The following is a 24339-nucleotide window of genomic DNA, read 5'->3' as shown; positions in this document are numbered from 1 at the left end:
TGGTGTGAACTGAAGGTTTCAGTACTTGGTTTCCTCCAAGTTTTGTCTAGATGGCTTGTTTGGATATAGAGACTCATTTTTCGTTGGTGATTACCGTATTGGTTTTGAATAACCTTGCTATATGTATCGTGTTGTTCTCTCATTGTTTTGTGCTTTGGGGTTGATCCTGATGGCTTTTCCGCACCTATCTTCCCATTCTTATTGGCATTTTCATTCATTTCCCCGATATAATCGAGAAGCTCATGGTAGCCACTCCTAAATTGGTTAATGACGGTGTTTCAGCGTGTTGATGAAAGCATCGTGGTTTCTTTCTCTAAAAGAGGCGCTGGATTTGTGCGCTTTCTTTCTTTGGGCATATTGCTAAAGTCCTTGCTTTTTGCATGTTCTGATGCGATTCTATGGGTTGTTCATATCTGTCAATGACTGTATTGCTTCATAAAAGGTGCTAGTCTTCCATGATGGATGTTGACGTGCTAACTGGTTGTACCACTTAGCTGCAGACCCGATCAGACTGTCCTGGAAGTAGTGGATCAAGTTGATCATTATTGATGTATCCCGTATTCTTCGACAGAACATGTATTTATGAGCTTCAGACAACTAGTCCGTTGTACTTTTCCAAACTCCGGCATTTTGAATTTGGGAGGGATACTAGATCAGGTACCAAACTCAAGTCTTGCGTCGACTCCACAATGGTAGCGGTGTTCTCCATGGCTCTAATTTCCATCAGCCATCTATATCGGTCCTCAATTGTTTTGACAAGTCCGTTTCCTTTCTCCACCTCTGCCATGTTATCGAGATCAGAAAACACGGGGTTGTAGGATTATCACGGGATAGAACCCGAGCCTATGGAAAGTTCATCGATGCTGGGCACCGACCTGGTATTCGGATCTAATGGTAACAGGTGCCCTCTGCGGGTAACCTCTGGTTGCGCTTGGATGTTAGTGGGGTGAACCTGGAGGATAGGCAGGGTCATCGTGATCATCCCCGCATCAACTAAAGGGCCTTTTCCTTTGTCATTCCTTCCAGTCAATAACTGCTTTACTTGGTTCATCACAGTGTTCTGGGATTCTAACATGTCTTGCTGGATTTTTTCCAGTCGTTCGTGCATCTGATCTTGCATCTCTCGTTGCAACTGTTCCAATCTTTCCAACCTTTGATCATTGCTTTCGTTTGGCGACGAGTACCGTAGTGATATTTGATTATATTTTTGGTGGTTTCCAGGGTAACTGAAATAATTTTACCTAGTTAGGGTCACTTCGTGAAAGTCTAATGCATATGATGCAATGTAATGCAAATGCATGAAATGAATGCCAAAAAAACGTTGATTCTTGGTTCAATTCTATTAGAACAACTAGAATAGAAAACAAATCCATTTACATAAGCAGATATATATACGGCTTTGCCGTCATAGGCGGGGACATTCGATCCTCTCTTCATTCGAGCTTTAAGATAAATCTCCCGAACTCTTCAAAAGGACATCCCTTCTATCTTTTTTTTCTCATCTGGGCCGCGACTCGTTACTCACTCATCCTTGTGATGCTCATTGGCTCCTCTTTAAAAGTTTAGCGGTTCTCGAATAATCTTTGTCATCTTGAGTCTTCAGGCAACGAGGCAAAGTCGTATAGTCCTCTACTGAACTATCATCCTTCTTTTGTTATATTTCTCGGACCGTATTAGGACAACCGTATCGTCATCCACTTTATCAAGAAACCCATTTCTTATGACAAGCTCTCTATTTAGCAATTGAACGTGAATCAACACCTCTTTTATGATGAAAATGCAATGGCAATCATGACAAAAAGAAAACATGTTAGTACAAAGCAAAAGCAAGCAAGAATAAATAGAACACCTATTTGGGTGAATACTAGGGGTTCGAAGTGGTTCTACTAGGGTGAGCTCCTAAGGTTCACTACATGAGGTTTGGTTCTAAAGTAAGGGTACCTGAACCAGCAGATTCCTCGATCCTCACCCATTGTAGGCTCATGCGGACCGAGTTCGGTTCAGGGGATACATTTCTCTATGGGCATGCGGAGATGAAAATCTCACGAAGACATAAGTACGATGTATCCCGGAAGCGATTCACTATCCCATGCGGAGGTGAAACCTCACGAAGGCGTAGTTTCTCACTCCCACTTAAAAGGGTATGACCAGCGGTCATGCAATGCAATGTGCCGAGGTATAAAATAAAATACAGAGCACGATAAAAAATATAATTCAAAACAAAAGAGATGCAATGAGAGGATCGTAAATTTAAATCGAATTTTCCACTTTCAACAAAAAGACAAGAAATAATCAACACGTGGCTTGACTCTCTTATTGTCCCCAGTGGAGTCGCCAAGCTGTTGACACCATTTTTGGATGAAAACGGGGTCGACTTGGATTTAAAAAAGAATGAAAACGGGAGTCGCCACCAATCCTTTTTTGACGAGGTGTGATCGGGTCACCTCAAAAAGTGGTTGTTTTTAATAAATGATTTAATTTTATTAAAACAACAATTTTGGTCTACGAATTCAGAAAAATGAGTTCGGGAGCCGGTTACGCACGAGAAGGATTAGCACCCTCGATACGCCCAAAATTGGTACCTAGTTGATTAATTAGTGTTTTAGTGTCGAAAAATTGAAAATTTGAAGAGTTTTTAAAAAATGCGATCCTTAAAAGAAAATCTGATATCGTGAATTGAAACATAAGATTCTCTTGTTCCGAAAGAATATCACATCCAGCACGTTAGGACACGATACTCTAAACCATCGAAACCAAGATCACCTTATAGTTTAATGAAACCATAATTTGAAGCTTTAAAGAGGATATTTGGCTATTTAGTCAAACGAGAAATCGAAACCCAGCACGTTAGGGCACGTTTTCTCGAGTTTCCGAACGCGAAATATTGCCTTATTTAGAGAAATTTTCCTTTTGGTGTTTAGTGTCAATGCTTGACAAAACAATAACGAATACGACAAGGTGAGCAAAGTAAAGTGAGTAACAACAATGCAATAGGCAAATGAAATGACGAGGCGATTACATAAACAAAGCATACAAATAAATAAATAGAACTAACATTTAAAAAAGGCACAAGTGTACACGAATAAATAAACAAACACCAAATAACAATGATGACAATAAATACACTTATGTAAAAATGTATATGCATATATAATTTTAAGCCATAAAATAAGAAATGCATATAAATTATAGAATATGAAAACATAGATAAATATATACATATATGTGTAAAAAATAATATTATAAAAAAAGGGGTACGTATACATGTATAAAAAAAATAAATGTATTAACATGAATATAATAAGGGTAAGAAAACAAGTATATACACAATATATATGTAACGTGGTACTAAGGACATATATATATATACAATACAGTATTAAAATAATATTTACGTAATACAAATATAATATTTAAAAGGTATATGTACATACGTAATATATAAATACATATATAATATAATGTTAAAATATTTACATAATACTAAAATATTTAGGTAATATATGCGTATATTGAAAACTAGTAATAATATTACCGAGGTATATACAAATATATAAGTATATATACGTATTATAAATATATAAATATATAACAAAGCATAAACTAGTAAAAATAATAAGAATAATAATAATGATAACATTGGAATATAAAAGAAACAAACATAACATTAATAAAATATTAAAAATAAAGTGAAATAAAAATATTAAATATGAGAATATATATAGGTATACACGACATAATAAAAATATATACTAATACATAATATAATAATGGTAATAAAATAACAAGGATATTTAATAAAGATATAAAAATCAACAAAAAAAAGGACTAAAATTGAATTAAAAACAAAGTTGTGGGGCCAATTTGAAATGAAACAAAGAAAAGGGACTTAATTGTACGCGCGTGAAACGTTGGGGGACCGACAACAATTATTCCTTCTTTAAAAGGCATGGCGGGGACTAATCGAAGCGCGAGAATTATAGGGCAAATTGAACCATAAAAACTTAATTGTGAAGCATCAGAAAAGCGGAAGGACTGCGCGCAAATATCCCATTCAAATGAACACCGGATCCTAGCGGGTCTGGTCGGATGGTCGGCATGGCCAAAATGACGTCGTTTTGGGGCTTAGTGTAGCCCCAAAACGACGTCGTTTTGGAGGGCTATATAAGGCCTAAACTAACCAAAAAAATCATTTGGGGAGAGGGAAAGAAAAAAAAAGAGAGAGGGAAGAGAGAAGGGAGAGAGAAGGGAGGGGAATCCGGCCAGGGGCCGGTCACCGGACGGCCACCGGAGGCTCGCCGGTGTCGGCGCCGGCCACCGCACGCGGTGGCCGGAAAAGGTAAAAAATATTTTTTTTATTTTTTTTTTTGTTATTTGTTCTTGGTCTTAGAATATATAGATTTTAGGTTTATATTAACTTTAAAATGTATAGATATGTATATAGAAATCGAAAAAAAGTAACCTTTTCCGTTTGCCTTTCCTTTTTTCCGAATGCTTGCTATCTCAGTACTGAGATCTATGTATTTTTTTTAAAACTCTAACTTCTGTTTTTTGTATTCAAATGCCGAAAAAAAAACAAAAAAAGAGAAGAACCCCCAAAGAAAAAAAAACCCGTTTCCGTTTTTCATTTCGGGTTTTATAACCCATTTTACATCCTTTTTCTATTATTCTATCCTGTTTTTGTCTTGATCTTGCAGGGTATGGAGGTGCTGGTGTGGAGGAGCAGGTGGCCGACATGGTGGCATGGAGAGCTGGGCGTGGCAGACGAGGAGGCCACGCGAGGCATGCGGCGGCCAGCTAGGGTTTGCTGCTGAATTTTGCTGAAAAATGTTTTAGATTTTGGGCCATTTGGGCTTTAGGATTTTGATTTGTTTGGGTTTGAATTTTGGGTCAGAGTTTGGGTTGTAAATGGGCTGTTACTTTTGGGTTTATTATTTTTATTTTGTTTTTGTTTTGCACTGGGCCCGGGCAAATGGGCTCATACAGTTCATTTTTGAAAAACAGCCCATTGATGACCTAAACATAATTTAAACAAACATAGGGACTATTTTTGTAGTTTACCCTTTAAAATTGTATTTGTTTCAATGACCCAACACGAGATTGCTTCTTAGTCAACCTTATGCTTTACTGTGCATTAATGGTGGTCAGCTAAGTGCATACATATATATTTATTGGATATTCCAGTTATATGGGATCTTTTGTTCTGTCTTGTGAGTGCATTAAGAGCTTTAGTCACAAGAAAAGAATTTTGGAGGGTTTCTCTTCTTTCTGGGGGGAAAGAAAAAAGCAGTCAATAAAGCTTTAAAATCCACTGCTCGAAACAGGTTCGAACATCCAATAGCTTTCTTAGCATCCAAACACAAGTCAGTTTTATTGCAAGAAAAACAGGAACCAAGTCTCATTCTAACTGAATTAATTCCAGCTCTAAGAGATTCATACAAGAAGGTGCTGATTTATTGGAAATGCCAATCATATGTACATCAACAAAAGAACTGTTAGTGAGATCCTGGTGCCTGTTCCATATACTAGTTCTAACCTATGTCACCCGAACTTGGGACAAGTATCAAATACAGGTAATTTTCAATTTGTTTCGAATGTTTGGAGAATCATTAACCGAACACATGTTTGAATCGGACATAGATACCTCAAGAAAAATAAGGAACCTGGGTAGCATAAGCTCTAACCGAGTTACTGTTAACGGAAGAACCCCTAACACATGTTAGGAACCATTTGGGACTTCAACATCAGAACCCAACTTGCAGTCTGTCCGCAAAGCCGATAACCATGTGTCCACCTAGGAAAAGAGAGAAACAATAAAAGTCAAATTTGATTTTGAAAAAAACACACACTTAAGAAATCGGAGCAAGAGAATTCTACGAGTTTAGAATGGCAGAACTAAATACAAAAAAACTTGTCTAAAACATTGTATTTTGATATCTGCATATTGAGTACACAAGGTATACGATACCTGTACTTCAGAAACATGTGAACACTCGTAACGCAGTCCTTGACGAGTTAATATATAAAGGAATATTGTGTCCCTTCATCTTCTCTTATAAAGTTTGGCAGAGGACCAACTTCAACAACATCGGACAGAAGTGTGGAATCTTGAGGGCTCAAATCTGCAAAGTATAAATTAAGAAGTTTATCAGCAAGTAATGTTTATGATCCACCAGCCCATGCTGTGTTTACATTCGACCAGCCTATTGATTAAAGAACAGAACAAATAAAAAACTGCTTGATCATCTCGAATTTGAAGTTTCAACTCCCGTACTCCAGAGAGAACTTTTATCTCATTTTCCATATTGCAATTTGTTATGGTAAAAAAGAAAAAAATAAGGAGAATACATCAAAGGCTAATTACCTGTGGAGCATAAATAGAAGAATATACATTGGCCATGAAGAACAACGAATCTAGGAAGCCAATCATCAACATCAATATCATCAATAGGAGCAGGTTCTCCGGGTAACGCTGTCCACCTCTGGGAATGAAAAATACATAGAAAAATCATTACCTGGAACAGTAGCAATGCGTGAACAAAATATGAAGTAGCAAGAAGAGCAATTCATACACTTCGTATGTACAAATAGCCAGAAAGACGTGCTGACCGCAAAATTTCATCGATATGTTCCAACCTGCATAAAACAGAAACATCAATGAAAAGAAATGTAGAAATGCTGAATCCAAATCTCAATATTACATCAATGGTTCAGAGACCAATAATGGCTCAAACTGTTAAATATCATCCATCCACTACATTAAATTATGACGGACACACGTATATAGTCATGGTTCAAAAATCAAGATTCAATTGTTCCTTACTGAGCTTTCAAGTGAGCTTCTCTCTCTTCTATATCGGCAAGTTCCGATCTTAGTGATTCCAACTCTGCAGCAGTCAACTGAACCTGTCAATGAAAATAAAAGTTCTGGTGATAAGAGAGGTCTGAACATCGATAAAACCAAACGACAAAATTCAAAGAGGATAGTATATGAACCTTTTCCTGACCATCAGCACCACCCATGGCAACCCACGTAAACTGAACAGATTCAACATGAATGCAGCCCTTCTCAATTTTCGCCGAGACCATAAACTGCTACGGGACCTATCCTAAAGCAAGAACCAACAGATATTGAGATAAGATGAACTAGAAATCCTTAATGTATTATTCTCTTTTTCACCTTCAGAAAGTAATACCTCGAAGAATTTCCGGTACTTGGTTGTGAATCAGGTGAACTTCTGTTTTGCAGAGAATCCTCACTGGCAGGAGTTGAGACTTGAAAATGATCTGGAATCACCTTGATCTTCCCAAAACCGTCATCCATAAAGTTATATTCACTATAGTAGGATGTACGAACTTATTACCAATAAACCAAAAATTGCAATCATACTCGTATAGTGCAACCAAGCTTAAGGTGAGATTAACAAGCTTCCAAGTCCAGAGTTGTTAATAAGTGCTCTAGTCACTGACTTATTCGGAAGGCTTTACAACCCGAGATAATATTCCAGAGAAGTTGGTGTATGAAGACTGAAATCTAAGTGATAAGCAAATTAATTTCCAAAAGGGATTCGAGTTCTTTTGGAAGAATAAGCAAGCGTATGACCTTAAAAACATAAAAACATATAAGATTTCAGGTCCATCATAATCCTACTTGTCAACTAGCTAAATCTCTAGTAAACTACAAGGTGTCCACACATGAAAATTGACAACATTTAGGGAATATATCAGCCAAGAAAAGACAGAAAAATCACAATATAATCATCAGACAGACTTCATATAATTAAAATTCCTTAAAGCTCTATCATTTTCCTAAGTCCTAACCACAAATTACTTAGCCAACATAATATGCAACAGGGACAAGGTTTCCATGAACAAGAAGAAAAAAAAATCAAACCATTGAATTTCCATTAATTCTTTATATAATACCAAAAGTGGTTCAATTAAACCATAACTAACAGCTTAAACAACTAGAAAATATTTCCCATAAAAAAGAAGTGAAAACCCAGGATCAACAGCTAAACCAACAACTAAAAAAAGCTACCCAGAAGAAGAAACTCAAAAAAAAAAAATCCCATCAATCAAAATCATATGAAAATAAGGTAACAACCAAGGTTCTGCAGAGCTTACAGAAAAGTTGATCTCTTGAAATTGTATAAGCAGCAAGAGTAGAAAAACAAAGGACAAGCTCGACAATGATTTGATTTAAAAGAAAGAAAGACCTTTCCTTTTCTGTATTTACCAGTGGAAAGAGGATTTTGTGTTCTGTTTCGACACCTCTTCTAACCATTACCGGTCTGACGAGTTGTTTCTTGCAGTTTCGATCTTATTGATACATGAAAAGACTATTATACCCCCTACTTGTTTCTTTATTTTCCTTTTTGCTCATAAAAATAAATAAAGAGCAAAACAAAATTTATTGTTTTGTAAGGTAGGGTTAGATTAGGATAATGCGGCTGTCATGTCCCAATTATTTCTGTCGATTATCCATCCGTTGTCTTGTGGTGGATTACACATTTGCCATTAATTTACTCAATTATGTCTTTTTTTTTGTTAGTTCTTGACATTGTTATCGGTGTAGTAATTTAAGTGTGTTAAAAGTAATATTCTCTTATTTAAAGATTGAAAGGGATCATAGATAATTTTAGACATAGTATCAAAAAGAGTACATATAATTAATATTAAAAATTTAAAAATTTTGAGAAAAAAATATAAAAAAGTATCACTTTTATTTTAAGTTAACCTAGTTAGTTATAAATTTTAAAAGAATATATTAATATTATTTTTGATGAATTTTAATATACATTGAAAATACCAATTTATCTAACTTGATGACGTCAAGAAAATGTTTTAAAACATTCATTAGAAAAGTATTATCCTCTGTTTTCTCCTTACTTAAAATTAATATTCTTTGCTTAAAAAGGAAAAACCTCTCTATAGTTACTTGATATAATAAAAAGAAAAACTTCTCTACATCTAATTTTAGTTAATATTTTGTTTTTGGTGCTCTTAAGATCATTGGCATAATGTTTTTACAAAAAAGTTAAATGTGCTATTAAGCCAACAGAAATTAACAAAATATAATGATTTAGTGTTGTTGAATATTTGTTAAAGGATAATCAAGACTCATATATATAGTTCCCTGGGGGTCTAAATAATTACTCGCCAAGATCCTTACAAACACAAATTATTAGCCATTTCGCCATCTAAGCACCAACCTTTTACTGCATTTTCACTCCAACTTGTCCCGTTCTTCAAATTTGTAATATAAAAATAAATAATTGACTTAAACATAAGACAAATAATTTGCATAATTCCAAATCTTCAGTTGAAATAAATTTCACATTCATTTGTTAGACAAGATTTACTCTCACTCTTTACCTTCAATGCAAAAAACATATATACACATATATATACAACATGTAAAAAGGGTGTAGAGGATGTTTTCCCAATACTAATCAACATGAGTTGATCTAATTAGCTTTAATCTCTCTACTTTCTTAAAATTTAGGAATTAATTAATCTATCTACTTCAATTTGATATAATTTAATCTCTTTGACAATGCGTTATACTTGATCATACAATCTAAACTAGGGGAAGCATTGTTTGAAAAAAACAAAGTTTTCGATCTAATAATAGCAATTAAAGGTGTTGTTAATCTATATCTATTAATACCATTATAAAAGTAGAAGAGTTCAAATTATGTCAGAAGAATTAAATCAAAGTATTATCTTATATATTTTGAATATATAACTGGTAATGATTGAATTTGTATTCTTACAAATTAATGATAAGAGGTAGGGATTAATAATGATGGGGTTCGGTCCACCGGTGGACCATTCAATTATTCATTGTTTTGATTTGCAGTGGTTGGTACTCAATGTACACCGTCCATTGCGGGATGGTTTGTGATTAGTATTCCCAGTTGTTAAAACATCCTAAAAGCTTTTTCTGGCAAGATTGACTTGTCAGATCATGGGTGATAGGGGGCTCTGCCATGGAGAAAAGGCTATAGATATTGAGCTCATAGAGAAACGTAGCAGAAGCCTCATCATCACTTGCAACAAGAGATGAAGAAAGTTTGTGGCACAGCACAGAACTCTCTTAGTTCCAGAAGATGCTTCCGGAAATGAAATTATGGGGCTCGCTAGAGAATCTCCGGGTGGCGGAGAGTACTGCCGGACTTGCTGCCACAAAGAAACTAAAACCACCAGACTCTTAACAGCCTATCTTACATGTATCGCAGCGGATCACTGATGGAAAAATTAACAATTTGCCTCAACAATTTTGGACCTTGCGATGAAGAATCCTAAATCCGCTGTTCTTTAAGCTATGATAGACAAGGATCCAAAGAGATATCTGCCTCAACTCTCATGTATGGAAGGTAAGAATTATGTGCAGTTTTGACTCTTTAAGCTTAGTTAGGAATCAATCAGAGGCAGAGAAACTTCAAACTTCACAAGCCAAAATTAATTAAGAACTTAAAATATACAAAACATGAATGAGAAGAAAAAAGAAAGCCATAATTCATTTGATTTTCTGTGTTTATTCATTAAAAATGGTGTTTGTCCCCTTGTCTGTTAGTTTTACAGCACACCAATGTCATCTGAAAATCGAAGCTCCAATATTGTGATAAGAAAAAAGAATGACAACATTTAGAAGTCCATGAAATCATCTTCCCTGTTGAAACTCCATCAGATGATCAGAAACATCCACCCAACTGCCAAGAGGGTCAAAAAAGGATTAATAGATGTCTAGCAAGCTAAAACAGAGGACATGGGAGAAAAACCATTCCTCCAATACATGCTCAATAAGTTAATTTTAAGCACTGAGCAAGACTGAATCCCTTTCACACAAAAGAATAAAAGAACAAAGAGGGCCACATCAAAAACCAATAGTTCATAAGCATGTACATATCAAAATAAAGAGGGAAACATACAATACTAATTCATGCACATAACCAAAGGATTTAACTTTCTTCACAATCCGTGAGGTTCCTAACAGATCACAAACACTATTGACCCCATATTCCTCCCAATATTCACCCTTTAGTTATTTAACCAGTTATTTAAGAAGTTATTTCCTAGAAGTTAGTGGCTGAAATTTGTCCGTGATTTCTTTTGAGAATCATCGAAATTTGTTAGTGATTTTCTTTTTGAGAATCACAGACTGTTATAGTACGTTTTTCCATAAATAAACCCAACTGGCAACCCTTCTTATTGCTCAAATATGTCAGTACAAGATAAAATTCTTCTCCCAATGACAACACTTAGTTCATACACATTTGCTGCATTTTAATGCACTATGGCTAGTAAAGTTAGCGATCCCAAGATGTATAATGCAGTCAACATCTACCCAAAATTTTCATTTTCCCTGAAGTATTCATGTCAAACATGTATTCTGCACAGGTTAAGGTCTAGGTACGTGGTATGATGTTCCAAAGATATGAAACAACTCCAGGTAACATAGGTCAACATAAACTGGCAACCGTTCTTATTGCTCAAATATGATATTACAAGATAAATTTCTTCTCCCGTAGAGATCACAAAACTTAGATCATAAGCATTTGATGCATTTTAATGCACCACGGTTTCATAGGATGAAGTTGACTTAAGCACCAAATTCTCTGTCCAACTGATCTCTTATAAGCAAGGCTAGTGATCCTAAGACATATAATGCAGTCAACATCTACCCAAAACTTTCATTTTCCTTAATGTCCAACATGGGCTCAACACGGATTTAAGATCTAGGTTAGCGAAATGATGTTACAAGTATGAAACAACTCCAGGTAACATAGGTCAACATAAATGTCCAATGCAAAAAAAAATAATAAAAAGATTTAAATCCTGACAACATCATGAAAGAGGACGGGTTACATACCAAAATAGCCTCAATTTCCTCATTGGAAACAGGCGTTCTTTTGGGTTGAAGAGAAGCTTTACCTCCCACGGTTGCAGGAGCCTTAGAACTAGAGAAGAAAGTTAGATCACCATCGCCAGTTTTGCTTGCACCCTGAGCCTGCAACCCAGAATCTGCAAATATCGATTTGATTTCACATTTTTCACCAACATCCATTAATTGCAATCGCAAACAGTTTTTACAACAATTTGACTTGCGTTTACAGATTCAGCAAAAAACAACCCCCTTTCAGTTAAACATGCAGACATAGAAAACCATAAAAAACATATTAAAGAGAAGGCAGAATGAGATTTAACAGTACATTAAGAAATCGAAAGCAAAGAAAACACAATAGATGAGATATAGAAGGGGTCAATGGGATATAAAGAAGAAAACCAGAAGGTTTGGGGTGTCTTTGGGGAAACTTGATGCGAGGGATTCTCTTCATCGCTTGCGCTACGCCCATTTTTCTTTTTCCTTTTTTGTGCAATGGCAATTTTCTCAAAGAAGTTTGACGGTGATTTTTCAATTAAGAATGATTCTCCGGTTTCAGAGATTTCTCGTTTTGTAGAAAAGTAGGCGGCGATGTTTCAGGAAGGAAAAAGAGAGCGAAAATATTAAAATTGATTTTCTACTTTATACTAAACGACAGCGTCTTCGTGGAAGTAAAACAAACGCACCGTTGAACAAAATGATCATAGGTTGCCCAATTATTAAAATAATCGTATGTATCTTACCACCTTTTGGTAGTGTCACATGTCTAGTTTAAGTGAGGCATAACAGTTGTCCTCCCGCAAGACTGTATTTTTGGGTTAGATAATTGTCCTTTGAAAGATAGTTATTATGTTCCCACTCGATTAGACACGTGACACTTTCAAAAAAATATTTTCTATTCGTTCTCAACTATTCAACTTCTCGATTTAGGAATTAATAGCAACTATTCATCGTTACTTTTTATTGATTTAGGAATCCATAATTATAAGGTTAAGACACCGCCAAATGTTAGAAATTAAAGATGGTACATGAAATTAATTCCATCTGCTAATTAAATTTAGTTCCTATTAACTTGGGGATGCCGTAAACAACTTTAATATCAAATTTAGTGTTTAGACTCGACTTTTTTTCGATATGGATTTTCAATTAAGATTGGATTGGCCCAATTTGATAGAACTAATTTTTTATGCTTTTTCATTTGGCCCAATTTTTTTTATAAAAAAAACAACCTTAAATTCAATAATTAATTGGCCCAAATCCCCTGAAAAATTTTGAATTTACAATTTTTTATTATTTATTTTCTTTTATATAAGTGTAGTATCACGATTATTAACTTTTGTTCTATTGACACAATACTTAGAACTACCCGTAACTCTCCCCAACTCTTAAATAAAAGAATAATGTACTTCAACACACTCGAACCCACGTTCTCTTGCATCGGCAACAATATTGATGCCAACTGAATTAAGACTCAATCCGCTTTCAATGTCTAAATTGATATAAGTAATTTTGTTGATCTTTTAATTTTTTTTAACAATCTCATTATAGGTTTTGATCATATTTGATGTTTTAAACTTTTAATTGAATCAGTAATATAAATTAATATTTATGTTATTATTGTTTGGTTAAGTATTTGGTATACTCGTAGTGTTTTTTTTATTCCACAAGTGACTTTAAAAAATTGTAATGTGTTATTTTTTTAAATATTTTACAATATCCCTATGAGATATTCGTTAAATCGCTTACCCTGTGGAATTTACAAATTTTACACCAAATATTTTCCCTTATTGTTATTTAAATATGTTTATAATTTTTTTAAATACAATTTTTTTCTAATTTCCTTGTATTCCAAAATAAAATAAAATAAAAATGAACCGGCAGTTGGATGGATTAGACCGACTCCTTGCACTTTCATTTTATGGAGCACAGCTCTAGACAATAGCATCTGTTGCATCTTCCGCTCATGATTATATTGTGTAAATATAATTATGTTAATTCCTTCCCTCTCTTTTTTGTTTCCGACGATGAGTAGTACTTGAAAGAAGTCGCCATTTTTTCTAAGGGGATCACAAACAGTGATCTGATCCTTTTTAAACAATGTTCATAAATTTTTTGGAACCAAAAAGAAAAGGGTTTTACAGAGGTTTATAATCACTATAAACAGAACAGGATTGAAGATAAGTGTTATAAAACAATTAGATTTGCATACAAGGAAAAATTAAAACGACATTCTTAATTTCACACTCCATATATATAGAGTCCCAAAACAAGAAAATTACATCACTCAATCTTCAAGCAAACCTTGTTTTCTTTTTCAGATGATTGAAGTGGTAACCACGCTGACATAAAAGATGCATTAATTTTATAAAAAAACAAAACTCCTAATAAGGCTAAGCAACGCAGATATACATCGCTCAATGCCAAAGATCCAGAGAAAAGAAAAAGGGGGTGGGGGAGAGTCTGGTAAATACTTTGCCATCGAGTTACGCAAGTATAATAGTATATGAATGTAAAAAAAAGAGAGAGAGAGAGAGAGGGTAATTTACAGAAAAGGGATTGAAAGTTTCATGAATTAATGATATCGTCGTCTTCCATGATACTCTCCAACGAAGGTTTCCATGAAGAGTCAAGTTTCTCAGATCTTGCTTTCTCTATTTCGCCCAAAATTTCCTCTAAGCTCTTCCCACCATTACCCTTGTTCTTCAGCTTCACTAATAACAAATCTAGTTCCTCTTTTGTAAGCACTATCTTCACCTTTATGCTGCTTTTCTTCCCTTCATTTTCCTTCTTATAATCAGTTGAAGCTGCTTCACCAATCTCTTCTTCTTCTTCTTCCAGATGCGGCCTTGATCCCAATGTCTTCATCATACAATTCCCCATAATTTTCTCTTTCTTTAAAAATAAAAAGAAAGAAAGAAAGAAAGAAACCCAGCAAAACCCACTACTTTCTTGATCTAAAAAACTTGTTCTGGGATGTATTGGAAAGTAAGAAAATGTTTGAGGAATTTTGTGGAATGTGAATGTGAATGTGAGTTATAACTTATAAGGGTATATATAGACAAAATTAGATGCACTAAACAAATAAAAATACCCTCTATTAATTAATTAATTAATTAGTTATGCATACTTAAAGACTTAATTTTCTTCACGAGACTTGGATTTTTCTACGTACTAAGTGACATCTGAGCAGTCAACTTAATATAAATTATCACAACTTACTATTCCATTTAATTTTTTTTTTGTTGTTGGGAGAGAGGATGTTAAAATTTATTATCAGTGCAACATTTTTTTATATAATATTATTATAGGTTTGGATTATATTTATTTTTATATATAACGTCTAGAAGTAGAATTACTCATAATTCTTAGTTCTTACTTAATCCATAAATAAGAGGATAATGCGTTTTAACACACTCGAATTCAAGTGTTTTTTTAGCCATAAATAAGAGGAAGTGTTTTTTACTTTTTACAGCTCGATTTTTCGCTTCTACTGACTTCTTTTTTCATAAAGATAAACTAAAACGAAAAAAGTTAAAAAAAGATTAGCTAAAAAATGTGATTTCTTTTACTTGATGGCTAAATAATGCAAAAAAAAAAAAAGGTTTCAAGTAAGAAAAAGGAAAAAGACAGAATAATTGTCGGCTTTTGATTGAACCCATACTTGAAAGTGTATCTATTAATAAAAGTTACAAATAAAGTAATTAGACAATAATTTAATTAAATTCCAAATATATTCCATAAATAAATGAAACAAGTAACAAAATATAATTGATAAAAAAAATGGACAATAGAACAAAAAAGATATCCTCAGTATTTTCTAATTACACTCGAAAAATTAAAATTCCATTTTCCTTTTGCTATTCCAGGAGAAAATCATCCTTTCTCGACAGTTTGTAAGTCTTTTTTTTATGATTTATAAACAATTTTAACTATAAATATGTTATGGGTAATTAATGAAATAAGTGAAATATTTTTTTATCAATCTTATCATATGTTCTAATTATATCTGTTCTTTCTGATATATAATGTCTAGAACTACGCCCCTAACCTATTAATAGTAGGATAATGCGTTTCAGCATTGGTAACAATACGGATAACATTTTTTAAAAATATATATGTACAATACATGCCAACTACTTTAATATAAGATGAACGATGATATTATTTATATTATTTAAGTGGAGGTTTGTGTGCATGAAGAAGTGGCAGAATTTACGTATCAATGTTTCAACTACTTTTGATCCTTTTGTTAAATTTTCCTTAATGATCTTGATTTGAAAACACCAGTCTATGTCTCGGTCAGCATCTTCTTCTTCATCCATTGGGTGAAAATGTTAGAAATTCAAAAGTTACTAAAAGCAAGCACTACGTTTTAAAAAGATAAAAACAAGGATATTTAAGAGATTGTTAAATCTTTCATGGTGATTCTCTGTCTGCAAAATATATATTAATGACTACATTTTTTCCACTTAATGCCATACAAGTTCATATCTTTCCACACTTTGATGTTGTTGTTATAATAAACATAGTTGATATGTAGTCCAATTTTGTGTTTAATAGGGATTTGTGGCGGGTTATGGTCCTCAGCCTTTCACCCCCACAAATTCCCTTATTTTATCACTGTATTTATTTTTTCAACAAATGATAAAATTCAGGTCATACAAATTTTAAATGTTATGTACACGTTTTATTATCATGTTCTATTTTAATTGTAAATTATTTTTTATATAAATTAAATGAAATTATTATGTAATCACTTTGCTCAATATACCTCCAATCTCATATCTTGCATCAACAAAATGAATTAACTTCAATTAAATAATATATACAATGTTTTAAAAAGTTTTAGTGGTAAAAAAATGGGTTTAATCAGTCAAATCATGACTCCCACAGTATAATACATCTGCATCGACTCCTTCAATGCTGTTTTGTTTTGATTTTTCAAAATTAGTTAGGGTTTTAATTTCTGTCAAAACACATGACCAGCGAGCATATTTTCTACTACACGGTGTGAACACAGATTTTATGCTCCAATTTCCAATCACAAAGCTCCATCTTTTCTCTATTTTATAATTATTTTCTTTTTTCTCCATAAACCAAATTTACTTATTATAGTTGTAGGATATGCTTCGCATTTATTGGACACGTTGCAGGCATTTTAAACAAGAACCGACGAGTAATCGAAGAAGAGCCAAAATAGGAACGACATCAGGGCGAGGTGAATGGGACGTTGCGACATCATGACGTGTTCTCTTATTTGGCAATTGTGTTTTAGACTTCAAGCGGCATTTAACCTTTAGCGGTCTTGTATCCCTAGTTTGATATGCCAATAAAAAAAAAGGGCTTTCCTTTAGGGGAGATAAGATATGGTCGTATATGAATCTTGGTGAGAATTTCATGGTAATTATGGAGAGTATTCTACACCCATTTTTTGAGTGCCCTATGAGACTTAGGGTTTTGTTTATCAATTTTTTATTTGGGATTTTGAATTTTGTATTAGGAGTTTTGAGTAATATACATTTAGTACATTTAGGTTTATTTTTTCCATATTATAGTTTCGTTTATTTACTCAATTAGTGAAAAGCCGGAACCTCTTTTGCTCGTGATTTTTTCCCTCTTTAAGGGCTTTTCACGTAAAACATCTGTGTTCCTTCTTCTCTATTTTTATTATCTTGTTGTTGATACAGATCGATCCCAACAATAATTAATATTTGCAAAGAAGTACATCCTCTGCAGTACTGCAACAAATTGTTTTTGCCTTCTTCTTTCTAATAACTAATGTATGGTGCTTTGTAATGAAAACTCAAGATTTTTGATTGAAAAACTCAAGTAGTATTCTCTAGAATTGTGTTGAAAAAGAAAGGGTGTAAATTGAAGTAATATGAAATAGGGGAATATGCATGTAGACGTGGGACGACCATGTTGCTTCAATTTAGGGTGTACAAAACTGCCAGCCAACAGTTATAATAACCCGCTGTGAGGTTATCATGACGAATATTGACGTATGTTAAAATAAAAAAGAGATACAGATTTAATGTAAGATTACTGTTTTTAATGGCTTTCGATTCTCCTTTTAATTCAAAAATTTTGACTTCCCCACAATTATTTGATGCAACCAACTACAAAATTTAATTTTCCAATATTAGTATTTTTTAAGATATATGTCACAAAATACTTCATAAATATTTAAGTTAAATATACATTTTCGAATTTAAATATGATTTTAATATTTAAATTAGTGTCTAAATCTTTTTAGGACTAGTTAGGTCTCTTAATCTCGCTTTTTGGTTCAAATTACTATCTAACATTCATCTCATAATTAAATTGATTCAAGTCATTTACCTTCAATATTAATTTGGACAAAAAACATAGTCATATTTATATACCAATTTGAACCCAAAAAAAAAACCAAAATTTTAAACACACGTAAAAACTCTTATCTCACACTCATCTCATATCCAAATAATATAAATATAAACCTACCTACATGCTGTTGGCATATTAGTTTGGTCAATGGCCATGTATTTTGTTGTTGATAAAATAAAGAGTTTGCATAAAAATCACAAAACAATGTAGTGGACAGCCTCCGAAGATTAGGTAGTGGGGAGTGAGTGGTTTCAAATAAGTTAGAAACACTGTGGGAACACATGTAACCATATCCTCGTGGAAATAACTGCAACTTAACGTTTTGTCTTCTACAAACTTTGTTTTAAAATTAAGTGTTGACAAATTTGATGTTCTATTTTGACCCCAAGTGTGGGAGCTCATGCCTTGCATACACCATTTATGAATTCCCTTTTTCTCTTTGCCAAAGCAAATGGAAAATTAAAGGTATTCATTTGAAACTTTGAAGCAGGATGTATTCACTCAAGTCATTTAGTTTCAGAAATTTATTGATACAATTGATAATAGCTTTGATGGACTTTTGTCAAATATCATATTCTAATATTCAAATGTTTGGTTTAAATAGTGTTATAAATGGTCAAACAAATGGATACAGGAGAAACGGATTTAATGAAGGAAAGAAAAAAACAATCGGGGATATTAAATTTGTACAAGACATATAAACCCTATCATTTTACATGAGAAAAACGAATATCCATTGCTTTGCTTCTGTTTCTTCTTCTTCCTGTTAGTCTCGTGACCAACATAATATACACCCCAAATCTTTACTTAAAAGACAAAAATGACTACGCATCTTGGTGGGACTCGGGGGCTACAAGGTTAAGCCTTTAATACTAATTTTTCCTTTAATTTAAAACCCATAGCTTTCATCCATAATTAAAATAAGGGTTTGATCCTGCCTGCCCACTTTGTCTGGTGAACTCCGAAGACATCAATTTTTAGTTGGGGCCCGAGCAGTTAAATAATATGAAATGAAGTCGGCTGAAACAGCCGTACCGTTAGGCGTCGGCCAGATTTAAGTAATAAATCTAAATTGTTTTCAAAACCTAATTTCAATAAATAAAAATATTTTAAATATTAAAACTACATAAAAACATAACACTAATAAATTGATAAATATTTTATAAGACTTAATTGGAAAATCATTATTATTAGCATGGACATTATTACTTCGGAATTAACAAATATATTAAAACTCAAATTACATAATACAAATATAATACAATTATGTGTGATAACTTACCGTTAATACTACATAAAACATAATTATTTGCAAAATTTAATTTGAATACATTAATCATATTTATAATTTATAGTTAAGATAATTCAAGCTGATTTGACTTGAAAGCTATTTGTTCTGTGTTACTTTTAGCTTGAAAAGTGTTCACCAATGTCAATGCTAAACACCATGGAAAAGTCCACAGTCCGCTCGAAGCGCATACCAAAATATTTCTAACGCGTTAATTATTTTTGCGATAAGTTTTAAAAATTTTGGTACGCTTTTTTGAGCATACTGCAAAATCCCTCAAACACCACTAACAAACACCCTAAGATATACAGAAAGTAGATTAAAAACCTCTTTTAACATTGTACTTGCTGTTGCTGCTGATGGCCTGCTAAGCATGTTGATTTAAACAGGGCACATATATATTGTGAAACATAGATAGCACAACTTCAGCTAATACAGAAGCCTAGTTAACACAGAGTCATCAAAACACAAGTGCAACATAGTTCATAATATTAGAAGCAGTAGTGTCTAAGTTCAAACTGAGCCAGTGCAGTAATATCCAGTAAAAAAGCTTCAATCTACACGCGCCGTCGCTTGTTTTTAAGGTTCTCGAAAATCTGGTTGACATCAGCTGCTGTGATTGCCTTTGAAGGATCAACTGACCCCTAAATATTTAAACAAAAAAAAATAAGTAATAGATAATTCACAAGGACAATAATTTTGCTTTTGAAAGATGCATAAACAAAGAATCTGACGTAGGAACATGAAAAAATATATGCATGGCTTACTTGCAATATAATCATTATAAGTTAGAAGCCAAAAAGATAAGCATGCCAACAAAAACAAAAAGACACAATCAATGCCATACCAGGAAAGACCGGAACTCATCTTTGAAGTCTGCAATGCCATTCAGAATCTCCATTTTTTCTATATGACCAAGATTGTTAAAGAAATTTAATTCAGCACCTTCCCTTTCCTGCAACTTCTCTTCCCTCTTTTGCTTTGCATTTTTTTCATACTCTGCTATTGAATCTTCCTTGTCAAGTAGATAACTGATATGTTTCTGCTTGTACATATCTAAGCACTTGTCACATCTGCAGAGGACATCTCTCCAATTCTTAGAAAGAAAGAGGGGTCTACTTTCTGAATCAATTGATGCAGCCATCCAGTCTACTCCAAGAATACAAGTACCATTTGAATTGGCAATGCTTTGGGACAGACTTGAGCTATCATTGTTCTGAGAGCTTTCACCAACAACAAACTTCTTGTCATCAGATACAGAGTCATGATTCATATCAGCAACCAAATTATTTTGGACAGTGTCAGAGCACACATCATTGTCAAGTTTCCCAGGTTCATCTTTAGGAGGGATGTCTTCCAGCACACTTTTATCCTTGCCAGTTGCAACAGAAGCAACAGGTTGTTTCCCCGTTGCCCGTATGGTTTTAGGATATAGAGTCAGAAAAGAACAAACCGCTGAGCATGCCTTGCATATGAAATCCTCATATAGAGGCTCCCCTTCCTCATCTCTAGGAATCTGTCATACCAGTATTTTCAGATCATAATCTATTTCCCGATACCAATAACTCAAAGATTAGAACAAAAGCTGCTAAAATAATATTTTTTTCACTTCCCCATTTTCAATGCCCAAGATCAAGATATAGCTAGTTTACATTGCTCAAGTTCAACTATATTAATCATGTAAAAACTTGCCCATGGAAAGGTCCTTCAAAGTTCAAACTAATAAATTGTCATCAGAAAACATGTTTACCCAAATTTTCACTGTTTACAAAGAATTAAAACCCATATCCAACCTCAAAGGGAGAAGTAATACATAATTAGTATAAGAAAAACAATGGCAAACATTAACATGAACTCACTCAATAGGGTGAAAACAAAATATTGTGCTGTTGGCAAAAACTAGTGAAAAAAAACCATGACACAGAAATTGAGTATATGCACCACGACCCAGCTTACCAACCTCATTGGGGGAACCGAGACTAATATGCTCCTCATGAAACCAGTCCTCACACATACAGCACTGTATCATTTCTTCTTGCTCCTGGAGATCTGGATCTGGATAGGGGCGATTGCAAGTACAGTATAAACCTTTGAAGTTGTGATTATATGAATTCTCTACATTCTCTACATCTTTATTTGGGGAAAGCTTGCATGAGAACTCTCTGAATTTTGAATTTCCACAATCACATCTAAAATTTCTCTTGGTCCAGAGCTCCAAAACCTTTAACATAGGGTAACAAAGAAAATCCCTTACATTCATGTAGACAGATAGAAATAATAGGATTGAATAGTTATACAAAGAAAAACAAGTAAAGTGAGTACTTCTCCTTGAAAACCTTGAGAAATTGGCCACAAATAACATTTCCAGCACAACATACATACCTTAAGTCCAACATTCAAGTAAGCACATGCAATTCTTTCTTATTTGATAACAGCATACATAACTTATGTTCAGTACTCAAAACTCAAGTAAGACTGCAGAATTTCTAATGGCCATCTGAGCTAATCAAAATGAGAATCTTGCATGTCCCACATTTTAAGTAATCAAGAATTGTTAAACCAATTCACGAGTTCTTCCATTATAGAACATATTAATAGGAGAAGCAGGTAAAAACATGCCCTGAAGCCACTCCCAATGAGCAGAGTTAGATATTGGAACAGTGGGCAGTGTGAATGTTTAGTACAGTTAACACTGATCCAGCAGCAAATAGTTGAATGTTATTCCAATTTAAAAGGATGATGTAAAGGAAAAAGCTCCTTTTGTTGAAAATATTATGATGATAGGAATGAAGTTCCAACTTTGCATCATATTGACTGTTACATGACTTGCTAAAGCAGCCTGTAACAGGGAGCATGCCCGACAAAGAGCTAACTATAAAACACAACTCAAAGTCATGCCTGCATAAAGCAAAAACACCACACAAACTTCCCCTCTAACAAATTTCACTCACATGTTAAGAGTTATACTATTAGCAATGAATTAAAGCTTGGCTTTCAGAATGAGAGATAAAGTTAGGTGAGGGGATATCCCACGCTTTAAAGGATGATCCAAAGGAAAATACCTCATGGCCATCATGGCAAGACAAGCAGCAAGCCGTACAAATTCCAGCATTCCCCTCAGGGGTGCATGTCAGGCATGAGAAAATTGCCTGTCTCTTCATGTAACCTTTAGAATAGGTACACTCATCGCCCTCATCTCCACCCAAAACCAAATCAGCCTCCTTTACAAAAAAAAGAAAAGAAGTTACATTTTGCCCAACAGCATATATAGCTGAAGGAAGCACAGATAAAACAATCAATAGCTAGTTCAAACTTTTTATACTTGATTATCATTTGCATCTAATACTTTTTTCAATATAAATTTAGGATATATGATATATTTGAACAATCTTAGACTTGTACTCGTACCATGCATTCCGAGTTAGTATAGAATTAACAACATAAAGCTAGTCTCCAAGAAATTTTCCCAAATTTTAATCAACTTTCACACAACAATTCATGTACTAAATATGTTTCAACCAAAATTTCAGCTCCAGAAACAAAACAAAAAAAAATTATCCATCTTTGGTAGCCAAAGAATAAAACGAGGAAAAAAAATATTCCCATGTCAGTAAACCAGACGAAACAGAAAAGCACTGATTAGATTCAATCATTCCTGCAAAACAAAACCCTAAACAGATAAAGATGGTGGACAGGCTTTTACCAACTCTTCTTCTTCGATACTCTCAAGATACTCGTTGATTGACACAGTCTGTTCACCATCGTCGTCGAGATCGGCAGCCATTTCCCCCAAATCACCAGGACCGTCAAAAACATAAAATCTCTACTCCTCGAACCTGGAGTTGAATATGGACAAAAAAACCCGAAAAATATTAACTAAAACGACAAAAGGATATTTTACTCATTTGGGGAATCGAAGTTGTGCCGTATAATGAGAAACCCTAACATTGAAAAAACGAATAAAGGTACCTTTTCAAACCCGCAATTAACGGATTTTGAGGCGGTCGATAATGTATCAAGCACCTGTTGAACAAACGCGAGAGAGAAAATCAGAGAAAACAAAAAAAAGGAACAAGAATTAGGGATTAAAAATTGAGAGAGGATGAGCTAGGGTTTAAATATACCGAGTAAGATAAAGGAGTAAGGGTCTAAGAAGTGTTAGGTCATTTTCCCGCCACAATGTGCCCTAATGGAATCAAATTACGTGGTCCGTTCCCTCCAATTTGCTTTCTCATTTATCTTCCAAAATGTATTCAATGGTTACGTGGTGTTTTATTGTGAAATTAGGATTTTTCATTTTCTTGCGTCTTGATTTACGGAATTTTGGAAATTTTCACTCTGAATTATTATGTTCTGTAAATTATAATCTTTACGAGATTGAAAATTTATTTTATTAAATAGTATGGTTATGAATTATGTTTCCCCTTAGATTGATTTTTTTTTAATTACAACAAAAATTAAAGGCTATATTGTGCACAATGATTTTATACTTCTCATTTATTTATAATTTAATCTTTATATTTTTATTGAAATTTTAAAATCTAATCATCATATATATTATGTTAATTTAAAAAAGTAATCGATAATGCAAAAACTAATAAAACTAACAATAAAAATAAGCATCATATGTAGCATGGACATAGAAACGAGATATGTCTATACTTATTGACCATAAATTTTTATGAGTAAATATATTATAATACATTTATAACGTGTAAATTATTTTTTGTAATAAAATTTTTGATAATAAATTTATAAAATTTTAGGATTCAAATAATATGTTTATTTGTTGTAA

General features: G+C 33.5%; 3 protein-coding genes and 1 pseudogene across 5 annotated transcripts; all 4 read right to left on the bottom strand.

The window, feature by feature from the left end:
- Window positions 1-5436: 5436 nt before the first annotated feature.
- On the bottom strand, window positions 5437-7384 carry LOC121224338 (uncharacterized; annotated as a pseudogene).
- Window positions 7385-10500: 3116 nt separating this feature from the next.
- Window positions 10501-12612, bottom strand: LOC121224337 (uncharacterized). The gene is made up of 3 exons (XM_041107483.1): window positions 12293-12612; window positions 11879-12030; window positions 10501-10718 (listed from the first exon to the last, which is right to left on the bottom strand). The coding sequence occupies exons 1-3, from the start codon at window positions 12360-12362 to the stop codon at window positions 10701-10703; spliced, it is 240 nt and encodes a 79-aa protein (XP_040963417.1). The 5' UTR covers window positions 12363-12612; the 3' UTR covers window positions 10501-10700.
- Window positions 12613-14455: 1843 nt separating this feature from the next.
- On the bottom strand, window positions 14456-14770 carry LOC121224581 (uncharacterized). The gene has a single exon (XM_041108045.1). The coding sequence runs from the start codon at window positions 14768-14770 to the stop codon at window positions 14456-14458; it is 315 nt and encodes a 104-aa protein (XP_040963979.1).
- A 5150-nt stretch (window positions 14771-19920) lies between these two features.
- On the bottom strand, window positions 19921-23783 carry LOC121224336 (putative E3 ubiquitin-protein ligase UBR7). Of its 3 annotated transcripts, XM_041107481.1 has the most exons (7): window positions 23669-23783; window positions 23514-23567; window positions 23248-23380; window positions 22607-22765; window positions 21505-21765; window positions 20392-21060; window positions 19921-20188 (listed from the first exon to the last, which is right to left on the bottom strand). In XM_041107481.1, exons 3-7 carry the CDS (start codon window positions 23326-23328, stop codon window positions 20102-20104), a joined length of 1257 nt encoding a protein of 418 aa, XP_040963415.1. In that variant the 5' UTR covers window positions 23329-23380; window positions 23514-23567; window positions 23669-23783; the 3' UTR covers window positions 19921-20101. The 3 variants fall into 3 exon arrangements, with proteins under 3 accessions (XP_040963415.1, XP_040963414.1, XP_040963416.1); XM_041107480.1 differs by having other exon boundaries at window positions 23514-23669; XM_041107482.1 differs by lacking the exon at window positions 23669-23783 and having other exon boundaries at window positions 22607-22762; window positions 23514-23663.
- Window positions 23784-24339: the final 556 nt, after the last annotated feature.

The sequence above is a fragment of the Gossypium hirsutum genome, chromosome D12 (genome assembly GCF_007990345.1).
Source record: "Gossypium hirsutum isolate 1008001.06 chromosome D12, Gossypium_hirsutum_v2.1, whole genome shotgun sequence".
In the NCBI taxonomy this organism is placed as follows: Eukaryota; Viridiplantae; Streptophyta; class Magnoliopsida; order Malvales; family Malvaceae; genus Gossypium; species Gossypium hirsutum.
Note: the sequence above shows the minus strand (reverse complement) of the source record. Positions and strands in the feature narration are given on the sequence as shown.